The sequence below is a fragment of the Fukomys damarensis genome, unplaced genomic scaffold, assembly GCF_012274545.1.
Source record: "Fukomys damarensis isolate Sample0158 unplaced genomic scaffold, DMR_v1.0_HiC HiC_scaffold_4, whole genome shotgun sequence".
NCBI lineage: Eukaryota > Metazoa > Chordata > Mammalia > Rodentia > Bathyergidae > Fukomys > Fukomys damarensis.
Window position 1 is genome coordinate 1,768,363 of NW_022900916.1, and position 26,888 is coordinate 1,795,250.

Genomic DNA, 26,888 nt, shown 5'->3' on the forward strand with positions numbered 1-26,888 from the left:
CAGTTTAGAGGTTTTCTACGTAACTGAAAAGATGTGCGTGACGTACCGGCCATAAGGGTTAGACACGCAGCGGTAGCAGCTGGTGCTTCTGTGGGGCCCGCCTCCCTCATTTATGCAGATCACTGCAGGTGGAAAGGTGCCCGCCTGGCAGTGCAAAGTCCATGCGCAGCTTTCCCAGCGCTCAGGCGTCTCTCCTGCCTTGGATCTGTGCCGGAAGAGGGGAGCCAGACCTGCTGTGGAAGAAGCCACCCGCAGCTGTGTGGGTGCCCTGTGGAGTTACAGCCCTCTGCCATCCTGGGTTATGAGGGCCTCCCTAGGAAATCAAAACGGAAGGAGGGCGAGGGAAGGAGACACCTCCGAGAGCTCTGACTGAGGAAGCGCGTTGGGCTGGGTGCGCCTCAGTTTCACCGCCTGTCTTTCCCTTGCTCCCTCCTCTCCCTCCCACATGAAGCCGCACTTCCTGGTCACTCACATCCGCAGGGCCTGTAGTGTGGTGTCAACAGAATGTCAGCAAACTGATCAGGTGAAATATTTAATACCTTTTGTCTTTGTTCAGAATGGATTTTGGATCTAGGATCAGGAACGGTGCATGGACTTCTTCAAAAATACTCCATAGAAGAAGCACTATAGGAAGGGAGGGAAAGTGAGGCCTTCGGGAGAACCTCCAATATCCAGGAAACAAGTCAGTGGACTTTTAACCTTCCAGGACTTGCACACCCAGATGGAAAGTGTGTGTCAGGGGAAGGGCCTCGCAGACTGGGGGAGCACCTGCATAGGCACTGTGTGTCCTGTGTGCACCGCGTGTCCAGGAGTGTGTGCACTGTGTGTGATGACCCGCGCGGCTTCCCTGGACCTGGTCTGTAACATCGAAGTGTGAGGAGGACAGGTGTGGGACAGATGCACCCCGAGTCAATGCCCTCCCGACCCCCACCGGCGGCCAGAGTCCTGGAGGACGTGCTGGGTGGCCCCGCAAGCGTGTGTGCTCACCATTCCCAGGACCTGCGTGTGGCTCACCTGCCCCGGAGCCCAGCTCCAGAGAACATTAGCCATGGTGAGTGTGAGAGCTGTGGGGTCAGCACTGGGAGGGGATGGAGCCAGGAGAGAGTTCTGGACGACAGGGGAATGCAGTTACAGCAGGAGCCTCGGCTCACAGCCCAGCTGCTGGGCACCAGACATTGCACCACTGTCCTCCAGTGTGAGCACTAATGCTGTGCATGGTTGAGTGTCCCCTTTTCTGCATCTCTTCTGTTCACTGTGACCATGAGATATCTCTTTTGAAAAGTCTTCTCCTGCCTGTCCATGCTTAGGTACCTCTAGCAGTTTCTTCCTAGGAGCTGGAGTAAATCCAGGCTTCTTAGCCTTCAATTGTGAGGCTCCTCTGAGCCCACATCCTTCCTTTTGCCCTTGCTGTGCAGCTCTTTCCTGTGCGCATGCTCTCTCTTCTCCCTCGGGCCCACACCGAGACTCATTTATGTGTCTCCAAGACTTCTGCACTGGCAACTTCTTATTGTTCCTAGAAAGCTTGCAGTTTGGAAGAGAGGAAGCCAGAAATATGCCCCGACACTGACGGGACACCTAACTCGGGCTCGGAAAGGCTAGGCGAATTCACTGGCCGTTGCCGAGCATGAGGACGAGGCCCGGAGCCTGGGGCTATGGGCTTGGGGGCTGCTCTTCTGTTCCTGTGTCTCTCACTGCTGGCTTTTCCCAGGGTGGCCCCAGCCAGACAAGGAGGTAGAGGAGAAGGCCGGAGCATGGTCTCTTATTCCACCTCTGCTGTGCCTCCCTCCGCTCCGGCTGGAAACGGAACAAATCCGGCTCCCCACTGGACCGGTGAGGGAACGCCTCTCCCCTCCGGGTCCCCGCAGTGGCCGCGTGCAGGACCCAAGCCGAAGTGTGGGAACCACCGCCCCGTCAGCAGTCGCTCTGAGCTCTGGCTGTCATCAGTCAGGCACAGCACTCAGGACGGGCACGCATGCGTTTTACTCAGCTAATCAGAAGGAACGGCGTGTGCTGGCTGCTTGGGAAGCATGAAAAAGATGGAATAGTGTTATAGAAAGTGTACGGATCGGTTTATTTTCCTTTCAGGAGATAGGAGAGTGTTTATTTCAATAAAATAACGTCCTTGAAATAATGTCTTTTTCTCCAACCTGTGAAGCAAAACTCAAAAAATCTGCCCACCTTTATAAATATTTGTCTTGTCTATATAAACGTGCTTTTGCCTCTGTTCCATTTGAGCCTGACTTAATCTGAGCTGTAGGGAACCTAGTTTCTCCTATTCAGTGATGCCATACAAGCTTTTTCCTCTCAATGCTATTGCAGTTTTGGGAGGTGATACTGCTGTGGAGAGTGGATTCGAATTTAGTCCGAAGAATTAAAAGATACATCATTATTCAGTAGTTATATCACCCATATCGAATATATAGACAGAAGTTTTGAAAACTAAATGACCAGAAATGACAAGCATCACTGACTCTATTTAATAACAGAATTATATTATATATGAAATACTGAAACTTCCTCTGACTTAGATTTGTCAGACTGAGGTTCAAACCAATCATATATATATATTACAGAAGTAAAATAGGTAATATTCTATTCTATAAAGGCTTAGACCTTGAATAATTTTCTCTTCTGTCCTATTTGATTTGTCTTCTTTCTTTAAACAAAAATCTGAGTGTTTTCTGTTGGCATGAAGAATATTATCGTAGGATATAAAATCCAGGTCTTGTGATCACCCATACCTTAGATGTGACATGGTTACAAGACAGTCAAGTGTCTGAGTGTCCCAAATTGGGAAACAGATCCCCAATCATAGGAACCCAGGGAGGGAAGAAATCACATGGCCTGGATTTGAGCTAAACCAATGTGGATCTGTCAAATTCAGATGACTCTTCACTGGTTAACGTGAAAGGGCTGACACTTGAAACTGGAATTTGGGGTTATCGTTTCCTTGTTTTCCACTAAGGCCAAGAAAAGGCATGTTTGAGAAATGGAGAAGAGGGTCTTGTCTCTCTCTGTGGGGCGCTTTCTCATAATTTGAAGTACGGGAGCTAAATTTTCCTGTCCCAGTCCTTAACTTCCTGTGCCATTTGTTGAGTCAGAAGAGTTTAGAAGAATGTCAGTAGTCCTCGGGAGCAGGGCCTCTGTGGGTGACATCAGAGCTCGTTGTGGTTCCCTCGTCCATGATGACGGCAGATGCAGTCTCAGGAGTGCTTGGCATTCGTTCCTCAGGCTCGTGACTTCAAACGTGGACGCTAACCTTCAAGACCATCACTTTTACCGCGTTGGGTGTGCTCCACCTCAGCCAGCCTTACACGGTCCTAGCAGACATTTGCATAAAATCCAGCGTCTTCCCTATATGAACTTCATGAGCAGTGGGCACAAGCTAAAAGTCTTTCCCTGGGTCTCCCTGTTCCTTTTTTTTTAGTGGAGTCACAATTTTTAGGGAAAAAAGTATACTCCAAGTTCTGTGTTTGGGCCTGCTTCTTGGTTGGACTTCTGCACCAATGAGTTGTTGGGATCTGTCCCCTCAAGATGCCACTTACTCTGGAGACAGTTTGCATCTGCCTGGATAGAGCAAGTCTGTAACCAGATGCAAGTGTGTCATGGCAGGAATGGTTTAGCACAATGAAGTTGCCACTTAGATCCAGGTTACTCGGGGAACTGCGGTCAGATTTCTTCTTCCTTTGTCTGTGTTTTTCATAGATGGGGGAGCATTAAGCAGACTGATAGAAATAACTCCCTCTGCGGCTACTGTTAGCATTTGTTTCATTTCTGGATCCCATGTTGACTGACAGTCCCTTCCTGTGTCTCTGTCGGGAAGCTTCACCCTGCTTGGGCGGGTCCTCCCTGCTCCTATGTGCCACGTCCTAGGGCTCCCAGGCCTCTCGGATTCCTGGCTTGTGCTGGGCTTCACGGGCCCTGCTGCCTGATGCAAGCTGATGTCCCCTCGCTGCCTTGGTGACACTCTCAGTGTCTCCTACTTGCGGTTCTCGGGGTCAGGGTAGCTGCATCTCTTCCCTGATGTGCTCTGAGCCGGGTGGCCATGCCAAGGTTCACATCGGCCTCCTGCCCCTGGAGCCTCAGCAGGACCTGTGATGACCCCAGGGGCTCACATCTGCTCCCCGGCAGGGTCCTTTGCTTCTCCTGGGTGCACTCTGCACAGGCCACGACCTCCTTGCCGTGCTCTGTTCCTACAGGGTCTGCCAAGGCCCAGGGAAGCCTGCTCCACAGCGGGGGCTCCTGGTCTTCACTGGCAGAGGCATAGGCTGGCACAGGAATCCCAGAAAAGTAGCCAGTAGCTTACAGTCTGGACAGGGGAGAAGTCCCCTGCAGGTCCTCTGCAGGACTCGGCCACCAACTGTGGAAATGTTTGTAGTGTGAACGTTAGATCCCCAAGGGTTCCATCAGGACCCTGGGGTCAGCAGAGTTCATATCCTTACTCGTATTATTTGCTGTTTGGGTTTGGGTAGCAACAGTCAGAGTATGCTCGGTTTTGCATCCCATTTCTCATGATTTTCAGTATATTCCCAGTGGGTCCCAGTACAGGCAGCTGGCATTGAGAATTCTAATGAAAAAGAAAGAGTGCAGATCATACCTTGGCCTAGACTTAAATGTGCCTCAAAGTTAATTTTCAGATAGCTCGTGTGTACTTTCAAGTAATACTTGATCACCTTTATTTTTATGCAATTAATGAAAAATAATATCTCTTGGAACTGATATATGTGACAATTAAATGTTGTGGAGAAAATATTCAAAGAATTGATATGTTAGGAATTAAAAGCAAAGATTTTATCTGAACCCCACAGGATAATGCCTGTTTAAAGCAACTTTACATTTGTTTTTGATGCAAAAATACCTTTCTCCTTTAAAAAATTATTTAATGTAAGATATACTAAATGTACTGTGGATGAAAAGAAATTTTTCTGTCTACCTAAAAATGAGAAAACAAGGTTGATGGGTGGAGCTGTGGATGGAGCAGTTTCCCAGAACGGCAAGGTCCTGGGTTGCATCAGCAACACTGCAAACAAAGTAAAAGAATAAAAATGAGGAAATGATGTGTCTATACATCATGTAAATGTAATCTCCTTTATGAGACCTCTATATTTTCATAGGCTAATCTGAATTTTATTTCACTTTGCTAGAATAACCTTCGTTACTACAGTTATTTGAGGATTTTGTCCTTTTAGTACTAAATCAGAAAGTGATCAGAATTATACAGAAAGAGTGAGTGGGAAAACTTAAAGATTAAAAAAAAACTTAAGGTAGAACTTGTACATTATAAAAAACTAGTTTTTAAAACTAGAATGTAATTCCCAGGTTCATAAATTTGATCTTCTTTTCTGCCACATAGCAATGATAATATAATTTTTCCATTATTTTTGTCATTATTTCATCTGAAAGTAGAGTATATAATTATTAAATTCCTCAGATTACTTGAAATTCATCAAACTAGTCCCTTAGTTTGGAGTACTTACATCATAAAAATTGCTAAGTTAAATGAAATTGTAACTTGCAATGCAATAATATTTACTAGACCATGGAATCACCCTTCTGTGCCCGACATGAAAAGAGCTTGTTACTTCCTTTTCTTTAAGGAAGTCTAAACAAAAGGGTTTTCATACCCAAGGATTCCACAGTGGTTCATTTTCTGAGACGAAGCTGAAGTTTTAAATCACCATGACTCTGCTCTCTTTAAGCACTTTGGCTGAAAAGGCCACGTTCCTCTAACCCTTAACCCTATAAGCTTTATTCAGGGAGAAAGAAATCAGAGTGAAAGACTCTTTCACTTAAAATCATGTTGCTGACAAAATTACATCGCCAACTTTTCATTTTGTATTAAAATGAGAAACATAAGCCTTGGAAAGCATCCCAGTAGGTTACCTCCGGTGCATCTCAGGGGAGCGCTGCCGATGGCTTCGCCGTACACCCTACTGAGCGGTCCTGGGGCTGAGGGACAGGAAGAAGCCACCGCTGGCCTTGGGTGCTAGCGGGGCTCCGCCCTCACCGGCTCTGCAGAATCTAATTCGCGGGATGAGTAACGCTTCTCTGGAGTCCGCAGCCTGTCCTTCAGTTCACACTGGCCCCCGAGGATTTCCTAGAACGGACTGTGATGAGGGCGAGACACCAGCGTTTCGGCCTCACGCCGGCCACTCGCCCAGGTTCCACTTAGACTGGAACACAGCGGAGGAGGAGGCAGGGGAGGCCTCCACCCTCAGGCTGCCTGCTCCACTCGAACGCGGTAGAACCCGCTCACTTCTGCGATACAGTGGCGAAGCCTTCCCGGGACACTGGTCCGATGGGTCCTCAGGGGTGAAAGTGACACAAGTCCAGCAGCGAGACTCGGTCCCTGGGGCGGGGGCGCCGGGCTCCGGGTCCAGCTCCGTGCTTCCTGGTCAGCCACCCCCGAACAAGGTCCCGACTGAATTTCCTGCCAAATGACCGCGGCCTGGGACAGGCGGAGCACAGCGGGAGAGGAAGACGGCGTGGTCACCGGGAGCCGCTGGGGCCTGGGAGAAGGGGCGGCCAGAGCCCCGTCCTCTGTGCCGAGGACATCTTATCCGGTGGACATCTCAGGCAAGAAGGAAGACGCTGAGAATCCGACCTCGGTGGGCCAGTTTCTGCCCGGGTCATCCGTCCTTCTGTCCTGCTCGCTGTCCGCCCTGCAGGGGCTCTCCGCTGCCCAGCCCTCGCTCCCGGGACAGCCAACTCCCCTCCATGTCCGGCTTCTTCTGGGATTAGCTTTTGTGAACCAGCAGGCAGCTCCCTCTCACGCCGCTGGGGACCTTTCCCCAGGGCCTCTGTGACTGGCCTGACCTTAAACAACTGAAAATAAATTGTGTGCCCGTTCACCTCCCTGACCAACACCTGTTACTGAATTGTATAAATTGGGAATGAAAAGTATTCAGATGTATAAAAAGTGTGAATAGAAAAATAATTTTTAGGGACAGTACAAAATTTCGTTCGTAAGTTTCTCCTCTGTTTTTTCCTATAGTGAAGTATGGTGCTTCCAAAGAAATACTCAAAATATTATTTTGAATTTTTGACAAAGACAAGTAAACAAAATCAATGTAAAATGGCTAGATCACAGCTTATATTCTTAAATTCATGCAGCAAAATTCTACCTAAATCCTTAAAATGTGTTGAAAACATAGCTTCATGGCATCTGACCGGATACAAGGTGGCACTGAAGGAGATTTTTGGTTATTAGCATGATCTTTTTGTGCCAGACAAGTAGAATGTATGACTCTAAAGAAACCCACACACATCTGGAGGTATTGATATTTAAGCCTTCAAGTGCAGCATGAGAAAATTTTTTTGGATATGATCAACTATGAAATATTTTAGAGGCCACATAAATGCATGAAAATGATGAAGCCAGCATAGTTTGCATTTGCTTTACGATGCTAACCATTAATTATAGTTTCCAAAGTGAATTTTTAACTAATTCACTCAGTTCTGTTTCTCATATGCTGTGCTGTCCAGTGGCTCTGTTAGATCCACCCCCCGGATTAAAGCCAGCCTGCGCCCGACGCAGTTCGGGGTGTCGGGCTCTGGTACTTCGGTGAGGAGGACCTGGCTGGGCGCTGCCCCGTGCCTCCTGCTCTCCCTGCAGCCGCTGGGAGCCCAGGGCGGTAGCTGCAGCTCTGTCTGTGCAACCCGTGGGGCTGGGAAGGACCGATTCCCTGGGAGCACCGCAGATTGAGTCACCACAGGGCAGGTCTCCACACCCAGGGCTGTGCCCACAACGTCTCCATGCCTGCCTGGCTCTTTGTGAATGGCAGAAACATGTCCCTGGGGGACTTCGTAAGGGAAGAAGCAAGTAGTCGAAGTGTAACGAGTGCTGTGCTCTATCCCTCGAGGGGCAGAGATGCTGGGCGGCTCATGGTGCTGACTGTGGAGGGCAGAGAACAGCACTGCTCCTGCCCACAGGGCCTGCTGGGCAGGAGGAGGGCAGTGCAGACCGGATGCTGGGGTCCTGGCTTCTCCAGCTTGCAGGCGGATCTCTGTGCCTCCGGCTGCTCAGAGTGTAGCATGGGCCCCTGCATAGCCAGGGGTGCCGGTGTCTTGGGGATGGGTGCACCCGGTGCTGCCGGAGGGGGCATCCACGTCCTGCCCCACACCAGGGCCTCCCCTCCTCTCGTGCTGGGAGCGCTCTGCTCTCTGTCTCTGCTTCTCCCGCCCAGTCGCTTCCCCACAAGTGCACACAGGTGGACCAGGAGGTGGGCGTGGAGTGCTATTTTAAGTTTTATTTATTGTATATGTTTGCAGTACATAATAATGAAATGTACTTGGGGAGATTTGTGTATATCAGCCCGATGATCATTGTTACACTTTCTGCCCTTCCCTGTACCCTACCCTTCCCTGTCTGAGAAAACCATCTTCTCCACTTGATCTTAGCCGAAAGACCGAGAAGTGGTAGAGAAAACCATCTTTACCCTGCCATCGCTCTTCTTTGAACTCTTTAATCTACTTATGTTTTGAGTTTCTCCTATCAGAGCAACCATGGTATAAATTAACCTGCTCTGACTTCTTTCACTCAACATCATGGTCTCAAGTTCCACCCATTTTCTTCCAAATGCCTCCAATTCACTCTTCTTAATGGCTGAATAGTACTCCATTCTAACTATGCCCCGGTGCCTTTATCCACTCAACTCTTGTTAGGCATCTTGGTTGCACAGTGCTATGGCTGTGTGTGTGTGTGTGTGTGTGTGTATGTGTATGAGCGTTTTATGTATGTCATTTCCAAAGAGTATTGGCCCACAGAACACTTGCTTGAACACTTTTTTGCCAACTCTTTGAACACACATGTAAGCAGTCTACATGTCAGCATTCTACCTTGATTTGTTTTGTATTTATACTTAATTAAGGATAATTTCATTTCTCCAAATTTTTTTCTAATTAAGAATCAAAGCAATATTTTTTTAAAAAAAAAAACTTGATTCTAATGACTAGGCAGTAAATAAAAGAAAATCCCACCATAAATCAATTAAAATTGCATCTTAAATTCTGGCAAAAGTGCAATGATATCATGTTTTCTTTCTCAGTAAGAGTGCAGTCTGGAGGACAGTCAAGTACTTTGTATGTTGTGATGGAATACAGTTCTATTTGGAATCCTCAGTTTGTGACAGTTGTTTTAAAATAAGAGAATACATAATCTCAGTGACTCTTTACTTTAAAGGCTTCAGTGGTACATTAGGAAAAGTCTTCTTTGTGATGTGACATTAGCAACCCTGTACTTTGATACAAATGGTCAATGTCATTTCTGCTTTTAATGGCTTCTAGACATTAAGAAATTGAATATGGATGATGAAAAGACAATACTTTGGGGAACATCTGTTCCATAAGTGGAGATTAGAAAGATGTATTTAGAAGTGAGTTCTGGAGTCCAACAAACGAAGAGACCTTTGTGCCTCTGCACAGCATTCATCTACTAATCAAAACATGAAGTTTCAAACCAAGTGCTATGATGCACATCTTTAATTCCAACACTTGAGAGGCCAAGGAAGGAGGATAACCACAGGCCCATGGCTGTCCTGGGCTACACAGATTGTCCAAGCCCAGTGCAAACTATGTAGCAAGAGAATTCTTCAATTCTCTGAAGTCTATAGTTCATTGTTTCACTGCGTAGGGTTAACCGTGTATAACTACATGACTGATAGATAACTGAAAATGTTCAATGGAAAACTAAAATGTCACCTAGAATCTGCATTCCTTTGCAAAGAGTGAGGAAAATGTGCAGTTAGTATTTTAGCGTCAAACCCATAACAAAATTACAGGTGACGCTATGACATTGAACAAAATTTCCCACAAGCGAAGGCGTAGAACTAGGTCATGGCCAGGTGCCCACAGCCCCTCAGTCTCTATGCAGGCAGAGCTGTGGCCCTGACCTAGTGCCTCAGTCCCGGGCCATGGCTCGTGTGGCCAAGGGTCCCACCTCCGTGTCTGAGGGACAATCACTGCTCCACGCTGACTCCAGAAATCCCCTCAGATTTCACAAAGAGCTCAGAGATCGCTCTCACATTTCATGGTTCTTAACCAGTGCCTTCATATTAGAGCCGCAGTGAGTATTAAGAAACCCAGTTTTGGGGCCACCATGCATTCCATTATTTAACTCAGTCACTGGCTTGAAGGAAAAACTAGAATCCTGTGATGGTCTCTGCACCCTGCCATGCTCATTACTTAGGACAGAGTTCAATGTCTCCCTTTGATTTTTGCTATAGGATCAAAAACAATAAAAATATTGCTCTGAACAAAGCTATAAATATTTTCCCCAAATTTATTTTTGAAATATGGTGAAATATTATGGCTGATTACCAAAAACAGGAAAAACAGAATCTGACATATTGAAATGATCCAAAGAAATATAAATCTAGACTGGACATCAAATAAAATAAGTCAAGGAGTAAGATTGGGAATACGTGTTTGCTAATGTTTTCTGTCCAGTGATATAAAGTTGTCCTTTGCAAAATCACTATTGTACTCAAGAATCCATGGGAGAAGCATTCACGCTTTACAAGATAAAAACTTCTTGAAATTCATTGCATAATGTAAATATACTTCAGCTTACTAAATTGTACACTTAACATGCTTAAGATGGCGAATTTTGTTTTGCATGTATTTCACTATAATTCAAAATAATAATCTACTCAAGTAAGAAAAAAGTGAGATGACATCCTTAGTTTACATGCTTAAATGTAAGCAAGGGCACCATAAATTCTAAATGGTATTTTTAAAGGAAATAAGAATAACTTGTCCAGTAGTTTTCTACTACCTATTGAAAACAAATAAACAAATGAACAAAAAAACCTTAAAGAAATCTGCAGAACTTTCAAATTTCCTGCCAGTTGTGTACATTCAGGATCCTGAGTCCTTAACTGACCCTTGTGTATTGATGGAGTGTGATCCATCATTTTTGTGTCTGTTTACTAACTTATGTTATTTACTTGTTTTAAATTATTAATCCCTGTATAAGCCAGGCGTGGTGCCAGAGGCCTACTGTCTCAGCACTTGTGAATCTGAGAGGAGGATTGACTCCAAACCCCAAAACCAAACCAAATGAAACGAAACAAAAACCTGAAAGCGCACCGTCCAGAACGAATGTGTGCTAAATAACCTGTTTCTTATCATCCACTTATCCCTCCTCACCTGGTATACCTGCTTTTCTTCTGAATTGACCTACATATGCTTCTGAAATGTATAGACTTGGTTTTAGATGTTTTTACTTTCATCTAAGGGATTCAAGTTATTTGTACTTTGGAGGGATTATTTTGTTGTTGCTTTGTTTTGTTTCGCCTAATGTTGAATCACTCAGAGGCACCCACCCTGCCTGCAATTCATTGTTGTGGTTCCTTGATATTTGGGAACTGGCTCCTGTTTAAATGGCATGAAGGTACAAGCACAGTGGATGGTCATTTCTGAACAAATGCAGTAACCTTTAGAGACACTCCTGTGCCACTGCCTGTGTGTCTTGCTGTAAGCCGTGGATGCTGCCATGTCCTCCAGACAAACAAGCTCCTTCACTTAAATACCGCCATCATTTCATTGCATCTGCCTCTGAGGGGAGTTTGCAGCCCTATTCTCTATTCTTATTTTTTGTACTGGGGATCGAATTCAGGACCTTGCAATTGCAAAGCAGGTGGCAGAACCATCGAGTGAAATCCCCGGTCCTCTATTCTCTATTCTTGATGCAGAGACATAAAAGCCCAGAATCTCACCATAAAGAAAACATGTTAACACTGGTGACTTCTAAACCCTGTGTTTATTTCAGGTTTAAGGAGCCTTTTGCAGTGTTTGCCGCAGGGTGTGTTTTTCTTTACCTATTAAAAACTTTTCTGCTCACATTGGTGAGAAATGTAACAAAAGTCTGCCCACGAATGGGGAGGATGTGTTGTGAGCCACCAGAGCTGGCTTTGCCTCTCTCTTCCTGCCTGCGGCTGACAGACAGCCTTTCTTTCTCTAAGCTGATAAGTACAACGGCTTAAACTTTTCTTTGCAAGTCTTCCTGCCAGAATTCTGAAACTGCAAAAACAACAACAGCAAACTCTTTGTGATAAATTCAAGATTGTTAAGCATAATTAAAAGCTACCAGCTGAGGCGGTCGCTGCCCTGGACCTCAGCTGTTGTCCCAGAAACTTTTATGGTACAGTAGTCTGTGGCTCCCAGAGTAGGAGGCTGAATCGGTCAGGTGTCAGCTGTGCCAGCAGTAGTTATGGCAGTGGATCTGCAATTTCATTCAGGACTAAGTTTTCTGACCAGAAAATGAGGAGAATAAATATCGCTACCCAAGGGTCATAGAAGAATTTAAATAAGATAGTGTCTCTGAAATATTCAACTAAGGGACAGGCAGGCCTGACTCCAAGCTGGTTTAATTCTCTCAATGAGTTCCCAGGGAGCCTGGTGGGTGAAGCCTGCCCATGGTGCAGCACAGCCATCTCCAGACCCCTGCAGGGGCTGGCGTGCACACCCTCCTGAAGGACACATGGAGCAGGGCGTGCTGCCTGTCCTGAGACAGAGGCTGCCTGGACTTCTCTTTCCACCACCTTGGGCATTTAATGCCTTGTGACTGCGATGTGGATGTGGCTGTACACATTCATAGAAAGGGGATTAATGGGGAAAATGATGGTTGGTCCAACACTTTCTCCTTTTAGAGACTTTTCAGGCTGGCTTTGGAAAATATATAAATTTCAGGATTCTCACATGGCTCCTATCCTGGTGGGATCGGTCCCTTCTCTATCCAGAGTGACAGAGTGGCCGTGTGTGTGGTGTTTGTATTCTTATATACTTCATAATGTTTTACAGATCTACTGGCCTGCTGCAAAGGAACGTGTGGAATTATGCAGATTGGCTGGGAAAGATGCCAATGTAAGTATGAAACTTCGGAATTGTATTTGGTAAACCTCTCTGATACGATACTAAATATTTATGTTCATTTTTTATCTAATTAGTGACATTAATGTATTATTTTAAGACTAACAGTCTCTAAAAAGTAATGTGGTGTAAATATTTCTACCTTGCCAAAAGCACGAACAATATCCTCTAAAATCCAGAAATTAGAAAAAGAAAAACTATGCTTTCTAGTATTTCAATTCTGAATATTATTATTCGCAATACATATATTTGGTAAGTGTACATAAAACTATCAGAAGCACAGAATTAATATTTAATTTCATTTGAGTTGAAATCAAAGTCACAACGCAGAGCAGACCCTGTGTGTGTGTGTGTGTGTGTGTGTGTGTGTGTGCATGCGCGCTGGGTGCTGACCCAGGGCTGCAGGCCTGCCGAGCCTGTGCTCCCGCAGAGCCGCTCCCCAGACCCAGAAGACTTCTGTTACAGAGAAAAGGAATTGCTGGGCCTGGACTGCAGACCTCGAGCGAACTGGATGCCAATGACAGGAAACTATTCAGGAGAGAGAGGCGCGCGGCCTCCATGACGTTGCAGTGCACACTCGGTCTGGCCAGGCGGCGCGGGATCTTGCTGCCGTCCTCCTGCCTGGCTGCCCTCGTGTTCCCCATTCTGCCTGCCTGGAGGACGCTGTGCCCCTGCTGCCTCCTCCCCTCTGCTGAGAGCTCCGCTCAGCCCCATGCTGTGCTGGGCCCTGACGTCCCGCCCGATGCTGAGAGGGACACGAGCGCTCTTAGGGGAGACACATCACGTCCGAATCGAGCTGAAGGTGAAGAGTTGCTGACCACGCGCAGAAAGGTGGACGTCTTGAGGCTGCTTTGCTTCACCCTCCGAGGCCTCGTGAACCACAGTGGCAGAGGCGTGTGGGGCTCAGCGGGGCTGAGCAGGGCTTCACATTCAGTAGTGACAGCGCGAAGGGGTAGTTAGGCTACAGTCACCACTGAGAGGGAAGCGTAGGTGTCACGTGGCGTCTAATCAGCTGACGAGAAGGCGAAACGGCAGGAATCTGAGGCAAGTCATTTCATTCACTGTTCAGAGTTGTTCAAAGCATTTTAAATGGAAATAAATATTTTAAACCACCTAAGTACGTGCACAAAGGCACGTGTGAGACAAATCCACATCTATCTTCGTGACCTTCAGTGAACGGGATCATCATGGCTCAGGGGTGACTTGCAGGGCTAACAGTACTAGGGGACGGAATACCCAACCCCAAACAGAGTAGACCCGTGTTGACACCCGGGTTTGTGACACCCTGTGGCCCCGTAGTTCCATTCACATTTGCAGAAATAGCCAGGGAGAAGCAGCTGCTTTGGAGACCGTCTGCCCTTTCCTTTCACTGGTAAAGAGAGAATTAACCTCTGTGAGGATAGATTCTTCTTCCTCTGACTTGAAAAGCTTCAGCTCTTGTTGTGTCCACTCTGCATGAGGAATCAGGCCTACAAAGGCATCGGGCGTTTACGGCACCCACGAGGCTTGGGTTATGAGAGTGTTCAGCATTATGCTGCCTGGTGACCAGCAGAAGTGCAGCGTAACCAGTGAGCGCATCATCATGTTTTTTTCTCAGCACTACTGCGGGATGAAGAGGCCAGTGGGGAAAGGATGCTGTCCCTGATGTCAGTTTTCCCACGGTTAGTTGAGGGACAAACACCAGAGGTCATGTAATCAGTGAAGTTTTAAAATGTGCCAGTGCTGTGCTGTAGCACGCTCACTAAACCCGGTTACATAGTAACTCAGCTGCCCTTGCACTGAATTAGAGCAAAGTGTGGTGTGTGCTTGCAGGAGGCTGTACCCGTGCAGCAAATACCCTCACCCGGTTCTGCCCTGCTTGGAAACCAGTACTAAGCGCAGCTACTGCCGCCCCAAGACCGAGTCATGAAGAGCTTCCCTTCTTCGCTCACATTTGCGGAGCTGGGCATAAATCACACAAACAGTCTTTGTGTCTTCCTTTTCACTTTGCAACTTTGAAATGGAGCTATATTTTAGAGCTACTGGTGATGGCCACTGCTTCTGTAGCACTCACCACTGTAAGAAACTGTGACTTCTCTTAACCCTTGCAACAACTCTGGATGCTATGTTTCATCACGATTCCCTGTCCTCTGGGTCACACGTACGGAGCCAGAACTATCCTCCTATGTAGCCCCGTCAAATCCACACATCCAGCCGCAGTGCAGCAGCCCCCGGTGATCTCCCTCTTTGATGCCACCGCAGTGTGGATTCTCCTTCTGAACAGCACTGTGTAGAATTTGACCGGTAGGAACCTGAGACAAGTCTGTGGGGAAGGCAGCTTTTATTACTTTCGGCTTTCTTGCTCTCCTTCCTCCTTGCCAGTAATTTTTACCTACTTTCCCAGAGCGTGTTTAGGATTGTCGCATGTCCCAGAACAGTGGACTAGTTTCCGTGGTGAACACTAGCTGATTGGAGTGGGAGGGAAGGAAAACTGCTTCACCTTCCTGAACAGGGCCCAGCAGTTTTTCCTTTACCTCAAGGAAGGGAAGGGATGAGAAGATGTTGGGTAGAGTCGCCTTCGTGTTTAGAAGGTGAGTACCTTGTGACACTTCCAACCAGAGTCACTAAGAAATGTCCTCAGTCTTCACTACAGGGAAGCACACGTAAAGAGAGCACAGGCTTTGGGCAGCGGACACATCACAAAGGGTCTGGATGAATTTTGCTTCAAAATTCTATGATTATTTTCTTTCCTTTAACATTTGAAGGAAGCCTAGAAGCCAGTATTGTTGTAGAACATTTGTAAATTATAAAGAAAGAGACGGAGTCACTGGGAAATATCTCCTGCCTAGCCCTAGCAACTACTCTCAATAACCCTACTCTCAGGTCCCTGGTGACACTGTGGTGATTATTCTCTTGCCTTACCCATTCCTTACCCATTCCATTGTATACATATTTGTCAGAGCATTTATTTTACTTTGTAGAAGTCATGCACATTTCCCCATGTCACTAAATTCCTTACCCTGATGCAGCTTTCCATAACCACACTGCAAGTTCCTCCACTGCCGCTCTTGGAAGACGCCTGGGACACCCCCAGGCTTTGCTGTCGCACAGGGTGTTGTGCGTGAAAAGCCCTATGCATACGTATCGTGAGGACCTTTGCCTGTGGAGCAGGCTTCCACTTGTTAAGGACATATAATTTTTATACACATATTGCTAAATTGCCCTCCAAAAAATTTATGTTGCATACATTCTAGCCAGCACTGCCTGATTACAAGACAGTGATTCCCTAGACCCCCGCTAATATTGGATACAACACACAGAGAAAATTTATTATGAATGCATAGCAATGAATAGAATACTTCAATCTTTGCCAAATAATGAGAAGATATTTTTGCTGTTTAGCTTGAAATTCTTTCACTATAAATACTAAATAATGTACATAATTATAAAATCAGTATTTTAGTGGTATATTGCTGCCATTTGTTTAATTTTATTCTAGTATATTTTCTTATTGATTACTTACAGATTTATAAAACACATATATATAAGTCTATATTTTATATTGGGTTGTATGTGTATAGTTAAAAACAGGATGTGTAAATGTGCTATAAAGTACTCAAGGGATTTAGCCCAGTGGTTCTGCTGCCTGCCTCACAAGCACAAGGTCCCGAGTTTGATCCCTGGTACAAAAATATATATACACATATATATTATTAAGCTGGGTTCCACCAATGGAAAAACATTCATCAGTTATCCTATTTTAGATACACACTTTTAAATATTTAAATAGGAATGTGTCCTAAACTTCACCTTTAAAGATGTTTTCTTTTGCTCTTTTACCACAACTGTTTATTGCTCTGTAGAAATCTACACTGTTAAATCACCCCTTTTTAAGATAAATGTGATATTTGAATTTTTATGTATTTATTTTGAATTGTTAGCTATTTATTAAAATATGTTTAATATCCTAAGACCTAAATAGCTGTTCTCCACACAGGATTTTGTCTGACAACTGCATCTGGTTAATGATCAAAAAAGGTTTGATGATTATTATAATATTTTGTAAAACATATTAAAAATGAAAACAGATCTCAGGGGCTGAGTGTGGCCTTGTGGTAGCACTTGCCTAGCAGGACTGAACCCTAGAGCCACCAAAGAGAATAAAAGAAATACAAGATTTCTAAATGACTTTTTTTCTTATATTTAGCCTTAATCAATTTAAATTAGTCATTGTAATTAGTTAAATTAGTCAGTTGTCAGAATTACATCTAAGTCTATTCAATGGACTCTGTAAATCTTGAGATTTATAAGTACTTCTGTTTGGCTGGAATCTTTCCAAGTACCTGGGTGGAAACTAAAATTCTAAAAGTTCATGAGTGGACTAGTATATATTTTTTCTCCAAGTATGAATTCAGCTTTATTTAACTATGGTGCATACATGATAAAAAATCTAACATAATTTAAGAGAATTAAGAAGCTGATGACTTGATTTTGGTAGCCTCCTTCTCTCCCTCTAGGAAGAATAGGGAATAAAGGGAAAATTCAACACTTCCCAATCCAATATCTTTCTTGCTATATGTTTTAGTTCCATGCAACAATTGCCATAGTGGGAAATAGCTGAGAAATTAGCCAGCTTTCAGGGAAAATTGGAAAGGCTGCTGCTCAGAACCGTTTCTTGTGCCTGAGAGAGTTACGTACCAGGAATGGGTAGAAGAGTCACTAAGTGAAATAAATCAGGTTAATTATTCATCAGGCTATTTAAGACACACTAGAAACCTTATGTGTACAGAGAAAACAGCACCTAGTTTTTGAGACTTACAATAACGAGACCCTGAATTGAAAGGAAGTCCCTGTGATGGCATTGTAACAGGCTGTTCTCCGGAGCCCTCTTCTGGGCAGCAGTTAAAGCAGGAGACCTGATCTTCCCACCTGATCCCACTCTGCCTTCCCTTGCCACGGGCCTGGCAGCTTCCCTGCCCAGCAAAGCGGATTCTTTTATTTCTGTGTCCTCTGAGCCAGATCATTGAGGCTCGCCGTACTGTGTTCTGTGTTCCTGTTCCACCCCTCCAGCCCGGTGTGAGGGCGGGCAGGGTTTCATAGACCAAGCCTAGGTCTGGACTGGCCAGGTAGGTGACTCATGAGGGAACGCTGCATTCTTTTGTTGGTACATTTTGGGTACATAATAATCACATTCATCAGAGGGAATTTGTTCCTGTACGTGGTACATCTTGCTTCTTTTTGTCCCGTTCACCTCCCCTCTCTTCGTCCCTTCTTCCCTTCCTTCTGAGAAATGCTTCTAGAGAAGTTACATAGCGGGAAATGCAGCCAGGGAGGTGGCGCACTCCTGTAATCCCAGCACTTGGGAGGCTGAGGTAGGAGGATCACTGCGAGTTCAAGGCCGTCCTGGGCTACAAAGTGAGGTTAAGGCTAGCCTGGAATGCACAGCAAGTCCCTGTCTCAAAACCAAACCAAACGAAACCATGTATGCTTTGGTGTGATGCAGGGCTTTTAGTTTTATGACCCCTGAAAACCTCCCATGTGGGTAAGACTTCCTGGCCAGCTTCCTGGCCGCATCTCATGGACCCTCATCCCTCTGCTTTCACGATGAACAATATGGACATTTCTTGACGCCGTGTTTCTTTCAGAACTGTTAGTAGAAATCTGTCTATAAAATTTTCCATAAGAGTCTGCCTGTGGTAAACATATGAAAACACATCTGGACGCATAAAGGCACAGATACATGAAGTATGAGCTGCAGGCCCTCAGACTGTGACGCTCACACGATCCGGCCCCGGGCCCTGGACTGTGGCCACTCACAGCCCGGCACGAGCTGAGCAGCCGGTGGCCGGACCCTGCCAGCTAACACTGCGTCTCCTGCCTGGAGAGCATAGGTCCTGGCCTGTGTGCCCCGGGGGCCAACACTGGCACTTTGTGTGGTCTGAAACTGACTGCATTCGTATCGGTGCAGAGGAGGGAGCAGAGACTCAGCTGGTAGTGCAGCATTCTTCTGTGATAGGGTTCACATGTCACTGATTAGGTCTAGAAATTCTTGACATGTAAAATCACAGGCCAGCAGGATGAAGGCCATGCTAGGATCCTAGCGCTAGCAGATTTTCGGACAGCTGTTCACCCACCCTCCAGTCAGAGTGGCTCCGGGATGGGTATTTTGTAGGTTAGGACTGGGAGAAGGGACCGTCCTGAGTGTCGTGCAGTTGCTTCACCTGGGTGACACTCAGAACAGCGCTGCCAGTCGAGTCGCTGCTCTGGAGGAGCTGTGTTTCAGGCCGTCCTGAGTCTGTCATCTGTCCTCCCTCTCTGTGAGGTGTCTCCCCGACCTCTGGGGCTCACTGTGTCTGCCAGATGCCAGGCAGGGGCGGGGATTCTCCGGGAACATGCAGTGACACGGGTCTGTGTCCAGCTCTCTGGGCACTGGGGTGGACAGATGGCGAAGAACAGCGGGGACTGTGTGGGTGACACCCAGCTCAGCGGGCTTGGTCCCCACGGTGCCCTGAGGGGAGGAAGCCCAGCCCCTCCTGCTCCTTGCAGAGAGCTGTCGCCCAGCACCCTAACAACCTCACTGGTTCAAACCCTGCATGGTCTCTCAAAGCTGGAGATTTTGGTCCTTTGAGCCACAGTTCTTGCATATGTCTTGCCTCTTTTTTTTGTTGTTAAGTGCAATGCCTAAATCTTTGTCATTATTATTTTTCATTTTCCTTAGTTTTGATGATTTATCTACTTGAAAAGCTCACGGTATGAATGCTAATCCTCCAGAACCTAAATCGTGCACTAATGTTTTGAATTTTTACGTCCTGTAGACAGAATGTGCAAATTTCATCAGAGTGCTTCAACCCTACAACAGAACTCACACCTATGTGTGTGGAACTGGAGCTTTTCATCCGCTGTGTGGCTACATTGACCTGGGAGTCTATAAGGAGGTAACACAATGAGCTGCTATGAGATACGCTACTTATTGTGACACTTCGTTACTTAATAGCTATTAGAGCATAAAACAGGCATTCGAATATAAAATGGAAACCATTTATGAGCTGCATAAAGATCCATGGTGGGAACCATTTGTGGATTAGCAGTTTTAGTACACATTTTACCCACCTAGTAAATCCTTCCTATAAAAAGTTGTTTTTATCAAGCCAATCAAAATTAGTAGCATGAAATGTTAAGTGCTTGCTTTCTGTGGATTCTATGCATAACTTTATCTTTACTTGAGTTTCCTTTATAACTAAATGTGTATAGTTATGCTGCTATTGGTAAACATCCATTTTCCATTAGATTTTGCCGTGGAACTGTGTCATAAATAATGTTATTTTTCCATTCTGCTACAAAGTTGGCTGGCTAAGTGTGTTTCTGGCAGTTGGCATGAGGAAAGGGCGTGCTAATGATCTTCCTGAATGTAGATGGTCACCGTCACAGGGGACTCTTTGTTTCTGCTGAAGCAAATTCTCATAGTGGACATTAAACATGTGATAATTAGGATGAGTCCATCCCAGATGTCAGGAGCACCTGGAGAGGGGAGGCACACACTAGCAGGGAGCAGGAGCACCTGCATGTGATCCACGCCCTGCACTGTGCCTTTGCTCGGGCATCCTCCCCGTGTCCCCTGTGCATAGACCTGTGCTTCCTGTGACTGACCACGTCTTGCAGCACAGCACCTGGATTTGACTGATTTTTACAAAGACCAAGCCCACAACTGGGGCTCCATAGATCCTGCTCCCATAGCCAACCTGCCCAGCCAGCACAGGCTGAAACATTTGAAAACCAAGCAGCCCTCATGTTAAATCTCTGAACCACGGAGACTGGGTAGCTGATTCCGTCCTTCTTCCTTGCTGGTGTCGTCTTCTCCCAGAGCTTTGATGAGGGTGGCATATGTCAGGAGCTCCCAGCACAGAGTGCACTCGTGAGGTGGCCCCAGAGCCCGGGCTAAAGGCCAAACACACAGCCCGCCAGGGGAGCCAGCAGTGTCCTCTGACTCCCTAAGTACAGAAAGGGAATTTAGACGGTGCTAATTGCTTTGCCTGGGGCAGTCAAATTTACGTTTTATGAGTAAGAGAGTGGTGAGCCTCCGGGAGGCGGATGCGGACCTGGCTGTGTTGCAGAGGTCTGGAGCACCGTGACTGAGCAGCAGGATCTACCGCAAGATGGGTGACTTTAAAATGACCCTGGTTCCCGGAGGCCTTAGTCCTTCTAGAGCACCTGGAAGGGTTTCTGGCACACCCAGGACTGCTGCCTGAGGAGAGGAGGAGGAGGGAACAGAGACGACCCAGAGCAGGCGAGGAGCAGAGGCGCAGGAGGCAGAGGAGGGATGAGCCCTTTCTGGGGAAGGGGACTGGGGAACTGCGCCTCAGAGCGTCCGACTGTCAGGCTCGGGCAGCCCAACGCCCCGGGTCTGGGGTTCCAGAGGAAATCCAGGGGGATGGAGGTGGAAGCAAGACCGGTCCTTCACGGCTGCAGGTCCTGAAGAGCTGCAGAGGCTCTCTGGGACTTGTGATTACTCGGGAAAATGACGAAAATGATGCGACAGTGTGTGAGAGCCATGCTCAGGACTTCATTCACTTCAGTGTGAGGCTCGCATGTCCCAGACGTTCACATGCACTCGTTAGTAGACAGCAGGGCACAGAAGGCAAGGAGGCTTGGATTTCAGTGTCACACACATGCACGGACACACGCGCGTGCACAGACAGGAACACAGATAGCGCTGATGCGCTCACTACTGCGGGGCCTGTCATGTTCCGTCACTGGGTTGGAAGGGGGTCTTTGCTCTGCCCCACTCCGCGGCCACACCCCATGTTTAGTGGGGGATGATTCTGACGGCAACTCAGCCTCGTTCTGATGACTGCGTATTTTCTTGCTGCCTCTTTCACCAGCCGACCTCTGCACCTCTCTAATAACTTCAGTTTTTGCGGCTCAGTCTGGGGCCTTTTGTTGAATTGATCTAATTGGGCCCGAGGCATTCCGAGGGGCCACTCTGAGGAAACTGAAGTCTCGTGGTATAGGTGGCAGGGGTGTGCTGGAGTCACCCCGCTCGTGGCTGCGGGGCTGGTGTGGGTGACTGCTCCAGAATCAGGCCGCCTACTCTGCCCTTCTGGAGAGGACCCTGTGCTCAAGACCTGTAGATGCCAGTGGCACGGGGTTAAGCAGTCCCGTCACAGCCTCCCAGACCCCGTCTCGTGTCCCAAGGTCAGTCTCGAGGTGCCGGACGCAGTCCCCTTTTCCCTTTGCAGCGTCCCATGACAGACCTTAGAGTCCATGGCTCTGCTTTTTCTGTGGAGAATAATGTGTGCTTAGCAGCCTGAAGATATCCTTCGGAACCACCGTCTACGGTGCTTCTCAACACCTCTCTGTCCTGGCTGCGCTGGGAAGTTGCCCCAGATGTGCTGCTGCTCTCTCTCTCTGCCTCAGGTTCTTCACCCACTTTTCTGAGCTGTTCAAACTGAGGCACTGGATTCAGCCCTGTCATGCGGTCACACGGAGCCTCTAAATTGGTTTTTAAATCTATGCCTTGCTTTGAAATTCTGAGACCAAATTAGTTAAGAGCATCAAATGAGAGACAGCCTGAGTTTAGGCTCCCACTTTGCCATTCCTAGCACTGGTCACCAGCCCTGATCACTAGCCCTGTTCTCAGCACTGATCCTTTCTATTCCTGAGGCCACATTTGCAGGGCTGGGATTCTTAAAACAGCTACACCTCGAGGCCCAGGTGAGAATTCAGTGAGGTGAGGCACCTGGTTGCCACACCTGAGGTCGTACCCTCTGACACCCAACAGGCAGACCTTACTCCTAGCGTCCAAGTGTGCATTTGACATCAAGGATGGCTTCTCCTAACCCAGCCTTCAATAACTCACTGTTCTTTAGAGGGGCAGTGGGAATAGAGTGAGATCTCAGATAACACCGGGATGTAACAGGTGACCCCAAGACCTCTGCCATAGAGCTGTGCAGCTGCTTGACCATCTAGACAGAGTTCCCAAAATGCTGACTTTCTCTGAACATGCATGGTGAGCCAGCCGCCTTTGGTGGGATGGCAGTGTCATCGCTGTTTCAAAACACTCAGTGCCTGGGGCTACATTTATTATGCATTCCTGTTTTTCTTGGAAATTTCAACTGAAGATGTTATTTTTTCCTGAATATTAAAAGTCTGCCAATGTCATTCTGTCTGTGGCCACTATTATAAAAATAGATGTTTGAGCCAAAATAACTATGCGGCTTTAATGTGTACAGTATTTTCCTAATAGTGAAACTACTACAACAGAGCACTTTTATTGCCCACATATATCAGCAGCTCTGGGGATTAACTGCCTGACTTAGAACACTTTCATGTCTTTATGATAAAAACAAAGCCATGGGGGTTAAGCAGTCCGCCGTAGCTGCAGATGTTTAGTTATACAAGTCACAACCATTATCCGGAAAGCATAAATATTGCAGTAAATGTATTCCTTAGAAGGAAGGTTGGTTCTATTCGGCTCAGGGACTTAGTTCCTCCACATGGAAGGCAAGTGCTCGGTGAGACCTTGAGGTGGCTGCTGGCTTTGGGGTGAGGAGAGCAGCGCTGGGCCGCATCTCCCAGGCCCAGGGTGGTGAAAGCACTGAGCAGCAGCCCAAGGCTCATGCTGCATGTGCTTGGGCTCCACTGACTTCCTGACCCGGAATCGAGCCTCTGTCATCTGTGTTTGTGCAGATTTGGTAATGCTGACACTCTTCCGTGTTACAATTTCTCCTGACAGGAAGTCACATTCAAACTGGACACGCACCACCTGGAGTCGGGCAGGCTGAAGTGTCCCTTTGACCCGCAGCAGGCCTTTGCTTCTGTGATGACAGGTAAGTCCGGGACCCTCAGTCTCACCTTTGGACAGATGTGTGTCCGCATCTTCCGGTGGAGCTGGAGGCAACTCTAGTGACTCTTTCGCATCACGTGGCACCAGGAGGGTCACCCAGGGCTCCCCGTCCAGAGCCCTCCTCAGTGAAGCCAGGCCCAGCACTGCTTCCCAGATGAAGTCCTGATCAGTTTCTTTTTCATCCAAATGATCTCACTCATTTCCTAATTTCCGCTCAGATGTCTGGGGTTTTCTTATACTGAACTCTGCCTATGTGGCTCATGGTGAAAGTTACACATGACAGTTCTGTAAGTAAATAAATCAGCAAACAAATTGAATGAGGCCAGAGAGCACAGATCTGGGATGATCTGGGCCCCCAACTTCACTGCTGTATCGAGGAGATGTGCAATTTCTGCGAGCGCGGAGTCTTCTCGCAGTTTGTACACATCTTTTTCAAAACTGTATTTGTTTTCTGTCAGTGCGAGCGTGCAGAACCTTTACATTGTTTTCTTTTGTCACGGGGTCAGGACATAGGCACATACCTCTTAATCTCTTTTTGTCCTCTTCCCCTCCTACCCCCCACTGCCTCCAGCTTGTGTTCGTTCCCATTGCCAAGGCTCTATTTCCACTTTTCTTCAATTCCTTCTTTAAAAAAAATTCCCTTGTGCATACCTTAAATTCCAGTACAACAGGATCCTGTGCAGTGGAGCTGCGCTGTGTGGTCGGAGCTCTCTAAGAATGTGGGCAGAGCTCCCGGAGCGCAGCCGTCCCAAGAACCTTTTGTCCCTGGCCCTGACTTCAGTCTCTCTTTATGTAACTTGTCTATCAAATGCTTGAAAAGGTGCCAGGAGTGAGCCACTGTGCCATTGTAATTTTCACTCAGTGAACACCAGAGATCTTGCTTTGAAGTGAAAGCCTGTGTGTCTCTGTGTGTTTTTAAAATTATACGGCTCATGTTCTTTCTTTCTCAGTAAACCAAATAGATGGTTTGTGAGTCTCATCCGTCAAAGGCGTTGACACGCTCTTCATAAAGAGACAAAGGGCTGTGGGCTTTGGATGCGCTGAGGAATCCCAAAGTAATCTTAGGTACAAAGAAGACCATTTTAAAAGCTGGGTAGTAGACACAGTTAGTTTGGAACTTTTTTTTTTTTTTCTGATGACACATTTGAGTATTTGGGATTTGGGATTTTGTGTATTTTGAAATGATGGTCTGCTTCTTTTTGTTCTCACCAAACTTCCTGAGAATGCTTCAAAGCGGCAATGCTGATCTATTTTAAAAACTTACTTCCCGGTAGAATCCTGACATTTACCCAGTGTGCTTTGGAGAAGCATCTGGGGTGGAGGCCGGGCTGTGTCCACACCCACTTCCCGCAGCTGATCTCTCCATGTGGTGCAGCGCTTCCGTGAGAAGTCGCTGCCTCTCGTTTTGGATGCAGTTCTTCCCCGGAGTTCAGGGAAAAGCTGAGAGAGAGACATCGTCAGAGCACTCACTTCTCTTATAAGGCATATGCAAATTTCAGTGATAGAACAATATTTTTATTTTCCCATGTAAACATTAAAGAAAGGCAAATGCTCTGGAGAGATCGGCTGTTCTCTTATTAATGGAGCCCAGCATAGTGGGCTGTAAAAGTCTCTTGCGGTAACAAAGACTTCGGTGCTACTGTCCGCTCCAGTCTCCCCTGCGCCCCTGCTCTGCCAGCCCCGGGGCTCACCTGCCTCCCCAGCCTGGTCTCCCCTCGCTCCCCTTCCTCCCACCCTCACTGCCCGCCCCTCGTTTCTCTCCCACCTGTCCTCTCCTTTCGCTCGCCCGGTCTCCCTCCGCTCTCTCCTCTTCCTCCCCTAATCCTCTCCCTGGTGCACCCCGGATGCACACTGCACATGACGACAGGACCAGGACGGAGCACCTCGGTCCGCAGAGCCCACCCTCCTGTCCCGGCGTGTCAGTGCACCAGTCCCAGGAAGGATTCCCAGCTTCGAGCTCCGTCCCGGCTCAGGGGGAAGAAAAGTTCGGCTTACGGGGTGGTGTTGGGGAAGCACCCATGAGGCCGCCATTCCTCACTGCGCCGCTTAACGCCTCACAGTGTGCGGTGCCGACAGAGAGCTTTCCAGCGTGGTATTTCTCTGAATCGTGTGTGGTGAGGAGGGAGAGAGGGGCGCTCATTCCGAGAGAGCAGATGCGTGTGCGGTCATTTCTCGGGAGCCTCTGGCCTTTGTGTCCTAGCAGCTGGCACCAGCTTGCCAGAGTTATTTGCCTTTCTTCACCCAAGTTTAGTTTTCCAAATCGCAAAGCGAAATCCACGAAGCAGAGAGTTCTGGCATCGAGCGCCCGTTCTCTGGGTCGGGGTGGAGCAGCCCGGGAAGCGCGTCTAAGCGTGTCCTTCTCCGCAGATGAGCACCTCTACTCGGGAACGGTGTCTGACTTCCTGGGCAAAGACACGGCGTTCACGCGGTCCCTGGGCCCGGCGCAGGACTACTACATCCGCACGGACATTTCCGAGCACCTCTGGCTCAGCGGTGAGTCTGTCCTCCTCCTAACGTCGTCGGGGCCACTGTTGCAGGCGAGCCCATGGGAGCCCGGGGCAGGTGGCCGGGCACAGCGCTGCGAGCTGCGTCTGAAGGGCCTCATGTTGGGCCGGACAGACCAGAAGCGCCCTGAGCTCTGCTGTGCCCTCAGCACTGTGCTGCACCGAGAGATGGTGGCAATGTTTAAGGGGCGCGTGAGCTATGTGTTTACTGCATGGTCTGTAAAGACGAGCACTCGCCCTGAGAGGTCTCAGTGACACAGCCGAACGCCGCTTCAGCTCCACGGTATACTGCAGTGCTGACTCCTTCCTCACACACACCTTCACCTGTCACTGATACATGATGTTGCTCATTTTTATCTTAATCAGCACATAAGAATTGTACATACTTGGGCTACAGCGTGAAATTTTAATGTATAGAACACACTGATCAAATCAGGGTTGACCAAGTCTGAGTATTTAGCATTTATCCTCATTAGTTTGTGATATACATATGTGTGATGATGATGACTTTATTTTGATAAAATGTACGGTGGGTGAGGACACATCCCTCCAAAATTATAAGCATGCTGTCATTGACATAGATATGTCTAATTTCTACTTTATTCAGGGGTCCTATTGCATTTTGGGTGTTCAAAGAAACACAAATTTATTTAAATGATTCAGAACGGAACGTAAGGCTTTCGTTTTCACCC

At 47.3% G+C, this 26,888-nt stretch overlaps 1 protein-coding gene across 1 annotated transcript in view; it reads left to right on the top strand.

The window, feature by feature from the left end:
- Positions 1 to 26,888, top strand: part of Sema3d (semaphorin 3D) — a 101,503-nt gene that overhangs the window by 25,383 nt on the left and 49,232 nt on the right. The window contains exons 4-7 of the mRNA XM_019209382.1: positions 12,802 to 12,864; positions 19,665 to 19,784; positions 23,582 to 23,675; positions 26,060 to 26,185. Of these exons, the coding sequence (XP_019064927.1) occupies positions 12,802 to 12,864; positions 19,665 to 19,784; positions 23,582 to 23,675; positions 26,060 to 26,185 (403 nt within the window). The remainder of the gene's footprint in view (positions 1 to 12,801; positions 12,865 to 19,664; positions 19,785 to 23,581; positions 23,676 to 26,059; positions 26,186 to 26,888) is intronic.